This window comes from Pseudoliparis swirei, chromosome 18 (assembly GCF_029220125.1).
Source record: "Pseudoliparis swirei isolate HS2019 ecotype Mariana Trench chromosome 18, NWPU_hadal_v1, whole genome shotgun sequence".
Lineage (NCBI taxonomy): Eukaryota > Metazoa > Chordata > Actinopteri > Perciformes > Liparidae > Pseudoliparis > Pseudoliparis swirei.
The window spans coordinates 15,437,755-15,455,143 of NC_079405.1; the positions used below are offsets into that span (position 1 = coordinate 15,437,755).

At 41.0% G+C, this 17,389-nt stretch overlaps 1 protein-coding gene across 1 annotated transcript in view; it reads right to left on the reverse strand.

Annotated features, from left to right (window-relative positions):
• Positions 1-4,802: 4,802 nt before the first annotated feature.
• The window catches only part of LOC130207933 (potassium voltage-gated channel subfamily B member 1-like), a 40,016-nt gene continuing 27,429 nt past the window's right edge, over positions 4,803-17,389 (reverse strand). The window contains 2 exon segments of the mRNA XM_056436715.1: positions 4,803-5,001; positions 5,003-6,636. Coding sequence (XP_056292690.1) covers positions 4,803-5,001; positions 5,003-6,636 — 1,833 coding nt within the window.

Consider the following 17,389-nt stretch of genomic DNA (forward strand, 5'->3'; position numbering starts at 1 on the left):
TTGACCCGAATCAATATTACACCCTCCCCCCGCTTTAGGATTAATTTGACCCCATTCAATGTTTAATGTCGGTGTTCTTTCGGTAGTCAACAAACAAACATAAAGTGCCTCACACTTAAACTTGGAAAACAATATTAATTCTAATAATTTTCTGGAGGTTTTAATTGCTGGCGTCAAATTGAACCCAAAGGGTAAAATATGTTAGTAAATATAAAGGTAACAGGAGGGTGAAACATTGAATCGGGTCAAAATGACCCAAAGGCGGGGGGAGGGTGTAATATTGATTCGGGTCAAAATTACCCTAAGGCAACACAAGGGTTAAGCAGAGAGGTTACAGAGGTGGTTACAAAGAGGCGTTGTTTGGGTTTTCCCGTTTCGCAAACAAGTGATTGATCCGGGAAGTCAGAATCTGTGAATATCTTTCCAACTCTACCGAACTGTCCACCTCTCATCAGAGGTCAAACATAAGGAAACATCATGTACAAACTTCATCAAAGTCGATCGACAGATAATCCTTTAAGTACATTTGCTGGCTCAAGCTTATAAATGTAATGCTGCTTCTGTTTCTAGAACTAGAAATCTAATAGGCTACTTTGGGCTTTTGTACAGTTGGTCGGTAAAAATAAGACATTGTAAAAGGTCAATTTGGCTCGTGGAATTTTTTTATTTTTTCAGATATTCTTTGACATGTGTCTTGAAAAATAATTGCTCTAGAAAATGATAATGAGCATATTTTTTAACTGCAGCCCATAACACAACACTACAGGGTGCTGCTGCACAATATTTCAATCCACAAACCACATCACGCCAGTCATTGCGCAATCTCACTGCTTGCACTCCTTCATTTCATTCCTCTTGTGTATTCAGTGTTTGTTATAGAAACACATTAAACATTTCAGTTGATAAAGTAAAGCTACAACACTTGATTATTTTTCCTTTATTAAGTATCAGTCATAAAAGGGAGAAAATTGCTTCAATGTTGCTGATCATAGATATTTCCCTATAGCTTCTTCCATGATATTTACAAGTTCAGTGGGTCAAAGTGTAATAGCGCTACATTTATTGAACAACAATAACCACGAAGATGGGATCCTAAGTCAACTGGTACAAAATATGAAACTTTACAAAACAACCATTTCCCCCACACAGTAAGGACAGCAGACAGACCGCTGTGAGCTGAACAGAAGTGATTAACTCCCTCAAGCAGGTGGAAGATTAAGAAAGCTAAATTATGTGTTTGAATTTGGCTTAAACCTCTTGTGTTAATTATTGTGCTGAAATAAAATGACATTATATATTGTGCTTCTGGAAAGTGTGTTTGAACCTTTGTATGTTGACATTATATTTACATGGTTACTAAACAGCAGAGCATTTGATACAGAAAAATCCTCAATAAAGTGCAGTTCAGAAAACAAACAAACAAATATAAAAAGCAATATTAACATTGACAACAGAGGAAAGAGTTTTATCCATTTAAATAAACTATGGCTAGTTTAGAAGTGAGTCCACTATATGAGGATTATTCAGTGTTTACTGCATGTCTGATGAATGTTAATGTTAAATCTTCACTGTGTAAGACAGTAAAGATTGTTTATCTATTTAGTCATTCTTGCGTTTCTCATGCCTTCATTATTAAAAGTCATACAACCATTTATCAGTTTGACATTTTAATATTATTACCATGCAACGTTAAAGACTTGGCTGTTACAAATCCCACGCACCAGTGACTGTTGTATAGTGGTTCCCGTTCGCGTCCGTCGCCCCCCTTCTACCCAAAGTCTTCTGTGACAAAGTGTGTTCCTCCATGACGTTAACTGAGCCCTTCCTTCTTGCCCAGGCTCTCCTTTCGCATGCCCAGGATGTTATTTATAGACTCACACAAATGAACACATCTTCAAAAGGATGTCTCAAGCCAACTGCCATTTATGTTCTGTCATTCTGCTCAAAAGACTCACGCACAAGGCACAAGGATGCTGCTTGGAATAGAACCCCCCCCCCCCGTGCATTACTTGGCTGCGTTCCGTCTGTGTTACAGATTTGGGCTGAAGATGAACATGAAGTGAAGGAGCAAAGCAATCATTTGGGATGCCAGTTGTTATCAGGCTGCACAGCGCTCTCTGTCAAACATGGCTTCTTCCAATTCCATTCGCACCCCAACCCGGCCTCCTCAGGGGTAGGTTGTTCAAGTGATCATACACATCATAGCAACAGCATCTTTGTTTCAGGCATATTTTGCAGTGCTGCTCTTCCGATTTTGCTGAGATTTATGGAATAAAGTGATGAAGTCGATGATTTATTTTAGAGGCTCACAATCCAGTTTCCTGATTACATACTTTCTTATATAATTGAGGGTCCACCAGAATGTAGCCACATGTGAGGAGGGAAACGGAGATGAATGAATGAATTCATAAACAGAATGTAAATATGTATATTTGCAATCCTTATCTTAGTCTTTGAGGACTCTGTCTCTGTAAATTAGCCTACTTACTGGCATCGAATGCAAGCTGTCCAGTCATCTCAACCATCACCATGGAAACAGTGGTTGTTCACTCTGCTGACAGCGTCTGCGTTTGTTTGTTTTGGTGGATTGGGCATTTGTCGTGTAAATGTTTGGTGCATTTACGTGTACGAGAAAGACAGTAAGGGGTGTGGGTACATATTAGTGCAGTCTGATAGCATAATGACCCAGTTCTCTGCGTGTGTTTGATGTACTGTGTGTTCAATTGTCCTTTGGGCCCCATTAGACAGTGACATTCAGTGTGTAGGTTAAGTGTATGTTGAAAGCAAAGGCACGGAAATATCTCTAATATATTTCTAATGATTGCAAACAACCATACAGCATAAATACTTCTATTTCTTGAGCGTAAAGTTCCACAATTAAAAATAGACGCTTTGTAGCATGATCGCATGTAATATTGTACAGTTAATAATGCTATAAAACCATGCTTGCATGAATAATGTAATGAAGGACCAGATGATCAATACCTGGAAAAGCAGAAACAGGATATTTGGTTGAATTAAAGCAGCCTAGAGAAATGTGAGGTACCTCCATGCTGTTTGTGTTCTGGAGCTGTGAGGTGGCTTTATGCATTCTAAGAGGTATAAGAGTAATGTTTTGGATACCTGGAAGCAAACATCTTGCAAAGATCCAGTGTGTAAATAATCAAATTAGCTTTCAGGATGTATTTAAAAGTGTTGTGTTATCTCTTTATTTTCCATCTATACTTTCCTTTTAGTCTCCCAGTCCTCTCAACGGCAGACATGTCTTTACTGAATGAGCAAATATGGCTCCCTGAAATATGTCAGATTTTTAAAAGGAATGCTAAAATATCTTTTTCAGTCATTTTCTTTCAGTAAAATTAACCATCATATCATTATACGAGTTATAAGTAAGAACAATTCTTTGATTCTTCACATTGCACAAAGGTTAGAGCGACATAGATTTACAAGGAGGCAGTGTATATACTACAGTATATTGTCTAACAAATGCAACTCCATCAAAATAATGCAGTACACATTTGAAACCCCAAACTACGAGATTAGCACAATACATTTGTCTAAAAGTCCATTCTTTTAGAAAATATATTAAAAATATAAATTCGTTTCATTCTTTTCTCTGTACAATAAATGTGTGCTTTTTTATAATATTCTGCTTGTGGAGTTGAACATGAATAATAACCACTCTTCTACAAAACTGGAGGTTCAACATAGAAAATCTCAGGGATTTCCTCTGCTGACTTTCCAGCTACAGTGATGCTTGTTTTATCTGAAGTTAAGATGATCAGCTCCAACAGGAATGATGACACCTTTGAGAAGGTTTTGAAATAACACAAAGACTTTTTGATTTTACAGCAAAAGAAAGCAGAATAAAGAGGTTATTTTTCTGTGTTCGCAACAACAATAATCATCATGTTAAGGTGCTCTCTCTCTCTTGCCGGCTGCCGGACAGAATGGGGACAAGAAGGAAATCAATGGACGCAGTCTCACAGTATCTCTCTGTCTAAATGTATTCTACTTGATTCTCCTGAAGTTCACACTAAAGAGATCAAGAATGCTACATAACATTACATATAATGTATGATCTGTCCGTCTGTGTGTCTCTTTCTCCCTCATACAAACAAAACACAACATACACTAAGGCCAGTCACGAGGAAGGAAGTTAAAGGAAGCAAACTATACATTTTACCAACACACAGTCGGTTTTGTAATGCCATAATTATACAAAGTTTAAATAATAACTTAAAGAAACGTGTAAGTTCCCCCTTCACACAACAACAAAGTGATCTAAACTACAGCTGAAGGAGTTTCCCACCTTGCGGTGCCATGTTTCAATGCTTTCTGTGGTTTGCTACAAATTGGACAGCTTACGCTAAAGTTTATCCAGGGATGTCAGAAAAATAGTTTTTGCTTATTCAAATTATATCATATACTCCTACAGCTAAGTTGTCATTATTATATGTCGATCTGGAAGAAAATAAATGTATAAATAGTACAAACTATCAGATGGGCAATCTTTGTCATTTAAAAAAAAAAACGCTCTTACATCAGAGTCTTCTGCTGAATTCAGCAGCCTTAGAAAATGTTCAAACACAAAAATGGTTCCCATTGTCCACGGCTATTTCCATGTCATTCTTCAAATGTTCCTGCAACTGTTTTATATCTAACTGCCTTTCATATTTTGGGGAAGTTCAGTTCTGCTGAGTTCACTGTGCTTCTTAAATTTCCTTACTTTCCCCCCACTTCTGTACGCTTCTTTCATGGCCTCCCCCTTCTCTGACCCTTCATTGTATGTTTTTGTATATTTAAGTGTTCGAATGACTCTTCTCTCCCTGAAGTGGTTTTAGTTCCTGAGCCACGTGGTTCTCCTGCCCTTCTACCGGCAGCAGCGTGCTGCTCCACGGCGTTGCCTGCAGGCCCTCCATGTGGTTGGCCCCTTGCTGGAACCTGGAGTGATGGCCAATCATGGGGCTTGCTCTTTCCAGGAGTCTTTGGGTTGGATTGCTCCTCCTCATCTGTGTCAGCGTCGATGAATTTATTGATGGATGCATCGTGGAATGTGAAGAGGCTGCTGGGCAGTACATACTCCGGGCTCCTGCTGGGTGTCCTACTTCTGGCAGTTGTATAGATGGACACCTCAGGGCCCTGGACTGACGAGCTGTCTGAGAGGGCCCCTGTCCCAGAATCCTCCCCAGCTCTGAAGTTGACCTTGAGAGAGTGGCTTTTGAGCGGGTTGTTGAAGCGCAGAGCCCTGGGACTGACATCATACGGGCCGAGCCTGCTGCCCCGTCTTGTTCGGGGTGTATTGGTGCCCTGGGGACCTTCATGCTCATTCTCATTCTCCAAAGTGGGCTCCAGGCGGGGCTGGGTGCTGACCTTCCCTGGCATGCTACTAATGGGTCTGTGGGAAAAGTGAAAGCTCTCAGGGAAGTCAGTGGTGCAGCTGATGAAGCTGTCAATGCTCGACATGCTCCTCATGTTTGCAACTGTGTCTGTTTTACTTGTGATGGCTTCGGCGGTGATGCTTCCCATCCCTATTTCTTCTCTCTGCCAAACTGCTTTGGACGGTGGCCCCTTTTCCTCGCTGGTGAGGTTGGGATGTGACTGGGCCTTACCCATGTTATTGTACATCTCCTCCAGTTTCTGTGCGCTAAGATGCTGAGGGCTGCCAGGAGGCGTGGCCAGCTCTGGGGAGCTTGATTCGAGGGTCTTGGTGGGGCTGCTGGGACTCATCTGTGACCTGAGTTTGGGTGTACCTTTCTGCACACTAGGAGACACATGATTATCATGTGTCTTCTCCACCGTGTTTTCCACCATTATATCCATGAGCTCTTTATTGCGGGCAAATGCTTCTTTCATGTTCATCGAAACAATGCTGCCATTTATCTTCGCCCTGTCCAGAGCCTCCCTTCTCTTGACAGCTTTCTCCTGCCTCTTTTGCTCTTTGTAGAACTCAGAGAAGTTATTCACAATAATGGGGATAGGCAGGGCGATAACTAATACTCCGGCAATGCAGCACAATCCTCCAACTATCTTTCCCAGGAGAGTTTTAGGGTAAATATCGCCATAGCCTACTGTTGTCATGGTAATGGTAGCCCACCAGAAAGAAGCTGGAATACTTTTGAACTTGGTGTCCTCTTCATCCTTTTCGGCAAAGAACACTAGACTGGAGAATATCATGATGCCCATGGCCAAGAAAAGGATGAGCAGGCCCAGCTCATTGTAACTCCTCTTGAGCGTGAAACCCAGAGACTGAAGACCTGTGGAGTGACGAGCCAGCTTCAGAATACGCAAGATCCGCATGATCCGGAAAATCTGAACTACGCGCCGGACGTTCTGAAATTGCAGCACACTCTTATTGGATTCTGTCAAAAAGATGGTGACGTAGTATGGCAGGATGGCCAACAAGTCGATTATGTTCAGCGGACCCTTGAAGAACTTCCACTTGTTGGGGGAGGAGAGGAAGCGCAGCAGGTACTCCATGGTAAACCAGGCAATACACACAGCTTCCACCTGGGCCAGCTGCGGGTTGTCAGTGGGCTGACCAAACTCATCTGTGTCCTGCAGCTCTGGAAGAGTGTTCAGAGACAAGGCGATGGTAGACAACACGATGAAGAGGACGGAGAAAATTGCCAGGATCTGGAAAACAAAACACAGAAGAAAACAGTGAAAAATACTGATGAATGCATAGTAATGTCTGAGGAATTTAACCCTGTGCTGTATACCCTTTTTTCTCTAGGGATAGCAATGAGTGACCTATCATAATACATATGTGAAGGATTATCATGACTTTATGTGCATGTATTCAAGGTCCTAAGAGGATTAATCAAGCAGATGTTGGTGTTTTCCCTGAGTTTGCATTTAGTACCATCATCAGGTCAACATTTTAATTTGGACAATACTCTCCAGCCTCACTGCCAGCGAGGCTGTAGACGCATCGTGCTGTTCAGTGATTTGTAGTTTATATATTTCTCTTGAGGGTCACTTTGAAAACAAACTATTATGTTTGAGTTTTTGTTGCGAATATACACAATATGAATGAGTTCAGACTAATCGCCTGTTCAATCCAGTATTTTAATCTTCATGAAACAAGAGGCCAACGCTTCATCATCAGTACGCCACTGATGATGGTCGAGACTTAAATGATTTAAAAACAAAGATTAAAAGACCACACTGAACATAACTCTGAAGCCATCTGTTTTATTTTTGTGAGAGATTTCTTCTCATAACCTTGAATCTGTCGTTTGTACCACACTTCAAACTTTCATTTAGATAATTACTGTATACTTCGAACCAACAAGGGAAAATAGTTCCTTGGGTTATTTCCACAGCATGCATCATTCACTTTGTCTCTTTTGCAATTTTCAATGTTAAAAGGTATATTTAAGGTCCGGATGTAAGGGGGACCAGCGTGGCTAAAGTTAGCGGTTGCCCCTGAACTACATGCTGAAAGTTAAAACGCTCCATCAAAGTGAAGTAGTGCTTTAACAATGTCAGAGGAAGAAGGTCAGTCCCGTGAGAAACGCCATTTCAATGTGTCAAAGCGGTGTGATTCCATTTCAGACACCAAATTGCATTTCAGAAATGACTAAAATATCCTAGCTTGCAATAGCTTTTATTGATGATATTTGTTCACGGCCCATTTCACTTTCTGGCTGCTTTTTCAAAAGTATTCATGAAATGTCATGTCAGTATTAATGTCGGTATTTCCAAAGAAATGAGGTCACAGCTAAGCTTCAAGGACAGAGAGAGAGAGAGAGAGACAGTGAAGGAGGGAGACAAGAGAGTTTGGGGTTGCATTGATACATTTTTAAAACCTCTGCCACACTTCACTGGTGCTCTGTTTATATCCAGTGTTCTTCAATCCTTCAAAGCCCGAGGCTACAAGAAGACCACAATGTATTACTTGTTTTACAGTGCACGCCATGCTGTGAGTCTGCTTAACTGATACCTGGAGACCTCTGAAGCATTGACACACTTACTGAAGGTATAATCTGCTGAGTACAATAAGTATACAAAGTACTCTTCATAGTGCTGGTGATTAAGATGGCTGCACAGTTGTGGTTGCGTGGGTGTGTAGGTGTGCCAGACCTATTATTCCTGTCGGTGTAAAACCCATCACAAGGTCACTGTGGAGCCTGTGACCCAGGCTAGTCGGGAGCAGGATTATTCCCTGCCACTAATCAGGGGCCACAAACTGCAATTAATATTGACAGGTGACTGCTAGCACACCTACCTTGGCCTTTGAGGAGAGGGGGACTAAAAGGCTGGAAAAGGAAATTGTAGCATTGTACCAGCAGCAATATTTCTAAAGACAAAGAGGAATTGGCTACAGAGCCTCAGATGTAACACGGACCATCCAGTGGAAACCACGGTCGTCGGAATCCATATTTATGTTCTGATGGGGCCCGAGCGTCACTAGTGAATCATGCTGAATACAAAAGACTGCATTTGAAACTGAACCTAGTAGGTGTGTGTTGTGTTTTGAGAACAACTGAAGTATGACCAGCTCAACCTCCCATCAAATTCTTTCTCTTACTCACCTGTTCCCCTCCCACACCGGGAGTGCTCCAAACCGGGGTCAGCCAGAGGGGAGCTTATGGGGACGTGCTCTTACCACAGTACACAGACAGAGTGAGAGAGAAGCGTCTGCTGAGGCCACTCAGCACCGTGACACGTCTGTGACACAGAGGGAATGAGTCTGAGCGTCGCTGCCGAAACTTGTGACTTTCCTTGGTTAGTCAACGTGACGTGAGTGTTTATGTAGGACGTGCGTGCGACAACGACATTGTTTTACAAATCAGGAAATTGAATATTAATATCTTAATAGAGCTTCCAGACAGAGATGAGCAGAAAGAGAGAAGTGTATTATCCCAGGGCAGATGAAGGCAATGAAGCTAACATGCAAATGTATTCATATATTTCACGATGCGGCAGAGATATTAGGAAGCAGATGCAATGATAAAGAGGGATATGGTAAATGTTGTGTTACCTCATTCTTCTTAATAACAAGTGCTGGGGTTGTGAGGACAACCTGTCACAATTTTTTGCCTGCATAAACGGAAGATTAATCTGACCAAGACTGCTGCCACTTCAACACAACTCTGACACACACTCATGCATATCAAACACACCGACGTGCATAATATACACACACTCATTTTCACTCCCAGCTCATTAATTAGCCCCATGTCTCCTGACCACAAGCCAAGAGGCAAGGGACTGAATATTTAATATCCTCCTGGAGTGCAAGCTACCCTGTCCTGGAAAAGGTGTGCATGAGCAGGTGCTCACAGGGCCATGACGGTTTGCAGAGCTGGAGAGGTAGCCTAGTTTTCTCACTGCTTCCTCCACGCGAGGTTAGTTCTGCTTCATGCTAAATCAAAGAAGGGATGGACAGGGGAGGGACACACAACAGGAGAATCCTCAGAGAGTGTACCAAAGGATTAGGAGTCCAACAATAACCTGGTGTGTAGCCAGGTTGTGCTCGTTTCATGAATTAACAAGTTGTCTGGAGGCATACCAAATGTCACGGCAATGTAGAGACATGTTGCTTAAAGACACTAATGTTTATCTGGCAGTCAGAACATCACCAATCAATAGGATGTATCCTTCTCTGGGGAATGTGACTATACCAACATTGTACAGCAGTCCATAGTTTAGATATTTCAAACTGCAAAGTGTAAGAACCAACGTCTAGACATTGACAAAGTAAAACGTTTGTCATAATATGGCAACATACCAAGTTTCTGTCTTTGACCTCAACAATGACACTGTAATGCTCTAAACATGTCCCTATAGCACAACAACAGTAGATCACTAGTCTCACTCTTATATTGTTTATCAACTAAATGTCACTCTTCGGATCACATCCTCACTGTTAAAATAAATCCAAATAATTATCTCAAAATAACTTTCCAGTGAGTGAACAGCTGATGTTATTAGCGTCTTGTTTTTTCTCGACAAAAATAAAGTTGCTGCTAAAATAAAGTCGTCCATTTTCCAGAGTGAATAGGTTCACGCAGATTATGACATACAGCCACGTACTTGAGGCGTGTGAGGAGAGAACGAAAACAGAAATAGAAGACACACACAAGTGACATGAACAAAGTTGAAACCTTTCTGTCTGATATTGAGAACTTTCCCTTGCGTCATGCTGTGTGAAATGTTGATTCACTCCCTTTATACTACGAACTGAATCAATGGAGGGATTGTTACACTGAGTGACTCACCTACTTTGTTTCCTCTGAACCTGTTGATGGCAAGGTGCCATCGCTAATCGTCTTATTCTATTACCACTTTTGTGATTTGCCAATACATGTTTTCTGGTTCCCTGTGCTGACAGCTGACCTTCCTCCTTCAGAGTCTGTTGTGGTTCTGCTGTAATTACCTCTGCAAGATACAGTGTCTGGGTTTTTGTTTCAAGCGAATACTTCATTGGAAAGGATGGATGGAATTACGCTGCCAGTAAACAAAGTGGAGAAGCCCTTTGCAGAAACACTTCCTCCCCAAGGTTACCATTACCTTCTTGGAAAGTTCCTCAGAGGCAGTGCAATAAAACTACTCTCACCGGCTGCCCTCTTATTCAAACTAATGACAATTAACATCTTAGCATATAGTTTCCCCCCTTTGTTTACTTGCTGCTAACTCAATTCAATTTAATTCAGGTTTTTTTACATCGCCAAAAATTACAAATTACAAACTTACAAAAATGACAGCATTGTATATTTTCATTATGGTAAACAAATATCACAAAAAGACAAAAAGCAGCTAATTAAATATGGACTGAAATTAATTATTTCTTTCTGAATACTCTCTGATTACCTAAACAACTGGGCACTCTAGGTTTTACCAAACATTACTCAGACACAAATAAATAGTATTTTTCGGGCAGTATTTTTAGCTTTCTGATGTGCTTGTGAAAGTTATCCACAGCAGGATTGTGTATGTACAGTGTCAATGGTTCGTCTAAAAATGAACTACATTACCAATTTTCAAGTCAAGGAAGAAACTTGTTAACTAGTTTTTAATTTTACGAAACATTTTTTTGTAGTTGAAATATTTGTTGCTGCTTTGAGTCTTTTTATGGTATTTGTTGAAATACCATTTAATTTAATATCACCAGACTCATTAAAAAAAATCAGCCAATAAAATCCACAGAAACCAGGAACAAGCATGTATGAGCCCAAGAAGATTAACATGAGAAGAAAAGATGTTAAAAGTAAAAACATAATTTTGAAACCAGGGCTGTAGATTGAAATCGTGTTATAATAGAATGCATAATTTAATGCTACCATGCCAATGGGATCAAACATTGTTTTTTAAAATATGTTTCAATGGGTACATTTGTGTTCCCAATGGTCTGAGGGTCTATTTTGGCTAGACATCATAGGCTTATTATAGCAGCTGAGGTTGACCTTAAAAAAAACCTCTACACACCTTCAAATCTAACCCCTTTTGCATTAACACTGTCCTGACACTGTCCTGACACTTTGACCTTTAAAAGGCAAACATGTCCACTTAAAATAAAAGTTTGTGTTCCAAGCAATATTTGCTGGCATGAGTTTGTCATGACTAACCCATCTACAGGGATTTTAACCTCGTAAAACCACACGCAACAGTACTGTACTGTATTTTTACTGTAAATACACAAAATGTAGACATTAACAGTCCCAAAAGACGGCATAAGAGACTGAACTAATTTGATTAAATAGAACGGTAGGAGTGACGACCTACAGGTTTTTCAGGGAGCGAGCACAGGGACATAAACTCTGAGAAGTCATTGAGAGGTCAGCTGTCGTTCACTGATGCTTATTTTTACAAAATACTCTAACATTCAAATTTGATTTCTATTAATTTTATTATGGTTTGGGGAAAAAACGTTTTAGTTTAGTAAAACACTGTAACATGTAGTCATTTATAACACATTGTTTACTGATGTTGAGCCTAAACTGAGAGCTTGAAAAAGATCACATTGATGTAAAAAGATGAAAACTATACAACAATAAGTAAAAACAATGAACAAGTAGGAGCAATGATAACAGGCCTTTTAAAAATGATTACTTTATATCCCAATTCGTTTGAGAAGCAATGAGCACCTTCTAGTTATGCCCCCGGTCCAACTCTCCCATCTGTTTCTAAGCCAGATGAAGCACCTCCCAAATTGATGAGACCCCCTGTGTGCCACACATGTGTGCCCTCTGTCTCAGCTGTCTCCTATCTCCTCGCCCGAGTCTTTCCGTCCCACCTTTGAGCCGAGAGCAGGGAGCATGTGCCCGCCCCTGTGCCGAGGAGGAGACAAGGAGATGGATAGCTGAGCTTGCAGCTATACACAGTAGGTGTTTTTTCGGCAGTGTGAAGGTGGTGTTAAAATGACGAGGCAGACAGAAGCAGAGCATTGTGTATGCACTGATGCATGTCTTTTTTGTTATCAGCAAATGATGATTTTTAAGATTGCTTTAAAGAGGGCATACATATAATAATAATACAAACTTCCTCAACTAGAGAGTAGATACATACATAACATTAATCTTACAGTGGTGGAAAGTAAGTACATTTGCTCAAACACAGCATTTAAGTCCTCTATTCAGGTACTTTGTAGTTTATATTATTTTATATTTATTCCATTCCATCATTCAAACCGATTATCCACTTGAGGGGCGGCTGGAGCTTGCAAAAGTGATACGAGAGATTGCTCTCCTGTGGCTGATGTACCAACCAGTGCTGACGCTGGGAGTCAGTTCTATCGCCACTGGCCTTTTCACCTGGAACAGAAAACCATGCCTCCGAAACATCTGGAACAGCTGTGTTATCAGGTGTACATCGAAGAATACGAGCCAAGTGTTCTCCTGTATCTGTATCTTATTTTGCAATTTTAAAAAAAGATTTCAAAAGCAAACCTTTGCTGTCCTGGGCTGCTGCAGATCACTTCCTTACTCCATCTGAGTCATATAAGGCATATATACAGTAAATCAGTTTGAGCATGAAATGAAAGACTGATCCAAGATTATTAGGTGACAGGAGCCTCGCTGCTGGCAGAGAAACATAGACTTATAGATCCACATCACCATTATGATGTAAGACTCTTGATTTCAAACTATAAATTGCTCCATGATCCCTGAAATCTCCCTGCGTCCTCATGCTGTCACCATCCATGTGGTGAATAGGGTGTTTGAGCCCTTCTGAAATGGACATGACATACCATATGCAGATCTACATAAATACTAGTAAATATGTAGAATATTTTATTAAAGTGGAATGAGTTTCCAGTATTATTAATCTCATAACATTATTAGAATTAATTTCAGCAAAATGTGCTGCTCAAATAGACTCTCTCTCTAATGTTGGGGCCGTATTAGATTAGTTATAAGATCATATTTATTTGCCAAACACTTAATTATATGTTTTATCAGAAAGTTATGATTTTTATTTTGCTGACTTGAAGGTTATTTTTTTGTGGGACTTTATGTTGTATAGTTTTAACACGTATTTGTTGCATTGTGGACTTGGCTAATTCAAATTATTGGCAGATTAAATATGTACTTTGTATTTAAATATATTACATTTTTAGTGACAGTGTTTATCATTAAATGTTTTAAAAACAAGAGCAAATTAGTTTCATTAAATTAATCCCATCAAAAATGTTTCAGATGATTTGAATTGTGCTGAACTTTTAATGAAGAGTCTGGGGTCACAGCATGTGCTGGTCTGTCTGTTTAAACATGCTGTGGGAACATTAGGCTGGGGAGACTCTCCTTCGGGCTGCAGCAAGATAACACAGCCTGCACAGCTGAGCCCTACGAATGGGATAAGTATGGCATCTGTGATCCTGAGGTCTACAATCCTGATATACAGTGAGCGCTTTTATGTGGTCTGAAATGCAGCACACCGGAAAGACTCATGGCTCGCAGACACAATCACATCTCGAGTCGGCAAAGTGTGACGGTCCCCGTGTCTAATCAGTAATCAGTCCCTTGTCCTTAGGTGAGTGATTGCCGGATGCAGCACACCTGGTCCGAGAGCAGGAAGGCATAAAGGCCTTGATCTCACACGGTGCGGGGCGTTGTTCTCATCACAGGTGGAGTGGTGGTGGTCGTGGGACTTTGTTGCTGGTCCCTTTACTGTTGGTTTCCTTTGGTTTGGCTGACAACACTCGCACTCCTTCACACACACATGCACATGGACACTACTGATGTTACTGACTGCCACACTTCACTACGTTGTGTTCCGTTATTACGTTAAATAAACACTTTTTCCTTAATTTAATGCTGTGTCCGCGCCATATTTGCCATGCCTTAAGAGCCGGGTTGTGACACATCACACCCAGCTGAAAATGACAAGTACTATGTACTAGTAAAATCTGTCTTTGTTCTTCATACTTGTTTTGTGCAGGCTGGAGCTCCAGCTGTCTCTTGTTGATTTGGTCTTTTCTCAATCTGAAACTGGCAGCAGTATTTATTGGCAGGCGATTGCTAAGAGAGGACAGAATATATCATGCTGAATCACCACCAGCTCTGTGAACATGAACCTTTTGGCAGCATGGTTCACAACACATCTTTTATTACGGACGTTTTGGTGTGGTCATTACACAATAGGATAAGTATCAGTCGAGAAAGCTGCCAGGTTACCTTGGCGACATTCAGATGTCAATCAGACTTGTCAATTTAGGTATTATTGCAATTCAAGCAAAGGAGCTGGGGCCATAAAACACTATTAGCTTTAAGAAGATTAGGACAAGGATGAAAACAGAGGTCAGGAGATTACATCAGACCTGGAAGTTCATGACCTCTGTCAGAGAAAATGTAATTTATGAGGTTGAATGAATGAAGGCAAGTTCTTAAGTAAGTTCCAGTGAAAGCCCAGTAAGTCCAGTAACAGTACACATCATGACACCATTCGGATGAAGAGCAATATGTTTTTCCTGTCGTCAAACTCTGCTGTTAACTCAACCGTCATGCCTCCATGGCTACAGAGTGCAAAGCCTCATCATATGATACCGAAGGATTTCCAACCTAAAGCTTGATATGAGCCTGAGCCACGCAGCCATCCCTGAGGTCATAAGATGCCTTTACTGATCTGGTGTCTGCTGACAGCTAAGTAATGTCCACTGAACTTCCAGTCTCTGGTGACCTGCCACTGAGGCACTGTCGCCCTGTTCAGTGTTTACCTTAAAGAGCAGATAACAATTGGTTCCTGTGACATGATTGGGTGTCGGCACTGAGTGGAGAGAGTAACCTGCTTACAGTGAACACCACCTGACATTGAAGAGGCCTGGTCACTGCCCACATATATATATATGATGTCATTAAAGTTTAAGGTTTCAGTTCGAGACATTTGATGACATTCAATACGGATAAGGCTGATGCTCAAGTGTAATCACATTAAAAGGTATTGTACCCTATGATAGGGGAATAATTTGACATGTTGGGAAATATGCTTATTCACATTCTTGCCTAGAGTTGGATGAGAAGATCAATAGTGCGCACGATATCCTTTAGGTATGAAAATACAGCGAGTAGTTTAGCTTGCATAGTTATGATGAGTCTTGATAAAGGAAGAGATGGTTAGTGGCTACAAGGAGCTCAAAGAAAGACAAAAAGGGGCATTTTGGGTTTGATGATTTGTATGATAAATAAGAAGCTTAACGAGTTAGCTCAGGATACATTACATGTCATTTAGCTGATGCTTTTATCCAAAGCGATTTACAAACATAGTTCATACACCGTAGTAGACACAGCTACAGGGAGCAATTCAGGGTAAAGTGTCTTGCTCAAGGACATATCAACTTGTCACGGCGCTATTAGAGTGGACCCAAAAGCACAACTCAGACAGGAGTCACAAAGAATACTGTCTTTGGTTGGAAACAGGCTGGGTCAAAACCGGGAGATCAGTCGACGAAGCAAACAAGTCCAAAAAGGGGCAGGGCAGAGAATCAGAGGTCAGGGCAGGCAGGCAGGGTCAGAACAGGCAGGTCAGGAATATACTCTAATAACACTGGAGAACTTGGCACGAAAACACAAGACAATCTGGCAGAGGACAAGTGGAAGTGAGGGAGCTAAATAGTGAGGGACTAATGAGGGGATGGGCTGCAGGTGAGAAGGGCGTGAGGACCAGGTGAAGGGAATGAGGGACTAACGAGGGAGAGATCAGAGGCAGGTGAGGGGAGTTGGATTGACGAGATGGTGTGACAGGATGAAAACAACTATTACAAAAAGGAAGGCGTGGAGCTAAACTGTTACACAACTAGGGCGGGGATTGAACCGCCAACCCTCTGATTGAAAGACTGACCTGCTAACCACTGACCCACAGTCCCACCACTGATCCACAGTAGCATGAAAACCACTAGCCTAACTCTGTCAAATCCTCCAAGAAACACCAATGTTTTCTTCAGATAAAACAGAGAAAGAAGATATAACCAATCTGTATGCTAAGCTAACCAACAGCTTCCTATTTAACACACATAAGGGTGGTATTAATCTTGTCATTTCGCTCTCAGCAACAAAGCATCGTTCCCTCAACATGATGGCTCATGTCCTTTAATGAATTGTCATTTGAGAGCTGAACTTGCATCTCTTGATATGTTTTGTATTGATCTGCACTTACTGCAGTAGCCTTCATGGATTTTGGGAAGTTTTCTGACAATTTCATTATTGCAGCAGAATAATTCTGTTCTGTCACATTTCATCGGTCTGTATTCACCTATAAAATTGCTAATGCAAGAAAACTGAAATAATCTTAACTAGTCCTAGTGCGCAAGCCCACCACTCGGTGTAGCCATGACAACAAACACACCAGGTTGCAATTGTAGAAAAAGGTGCAAGACCGTCTGTCTGGCAAAATCTCTTTCTACACCTTTTCTCTCGCTGTAACTTTTCGTCTCCATTAAAGCATGTGATGGCCATCTCCCTCTCCGTCTGAATAGGAAGACATTTCTGTGAAAGCATCTGATGATTGAAATGATAAGTCGTAATGTCAGATCCACTGACACTGTGCCCCATTCAACATTGTCTGCTTTGTATAAAAATCTGTGATAAGAAACCAGAATGCACCCAAATGAAAATGGCCTTCAGTCTTGTTTTAAAAGCACTGACACAGCACCACATATCCAAACTCAGTCTAACAGCATGGACACTTTAGATGTAGTCTTTCCAGATCTTCTGTTGCTTTTTCTTTTTTTTGCAAAATGAAATTGTCCATCTATTTGTCATTCTGTAGAAGTGAAATACCCGTGTTGAACTGAGTTTCCTCTTCAATGATTCAGTCTGAGGTGGAAGGGCAGTTTAAAAACATACTGCCTGACCAGCACTTACGACAACAGCTCTCTACACGTATGTGTGTGTGTGTGTGTGTGTGTGTGTGTCCGTATGTACAGTGGGTCTCTAGCATGATATCT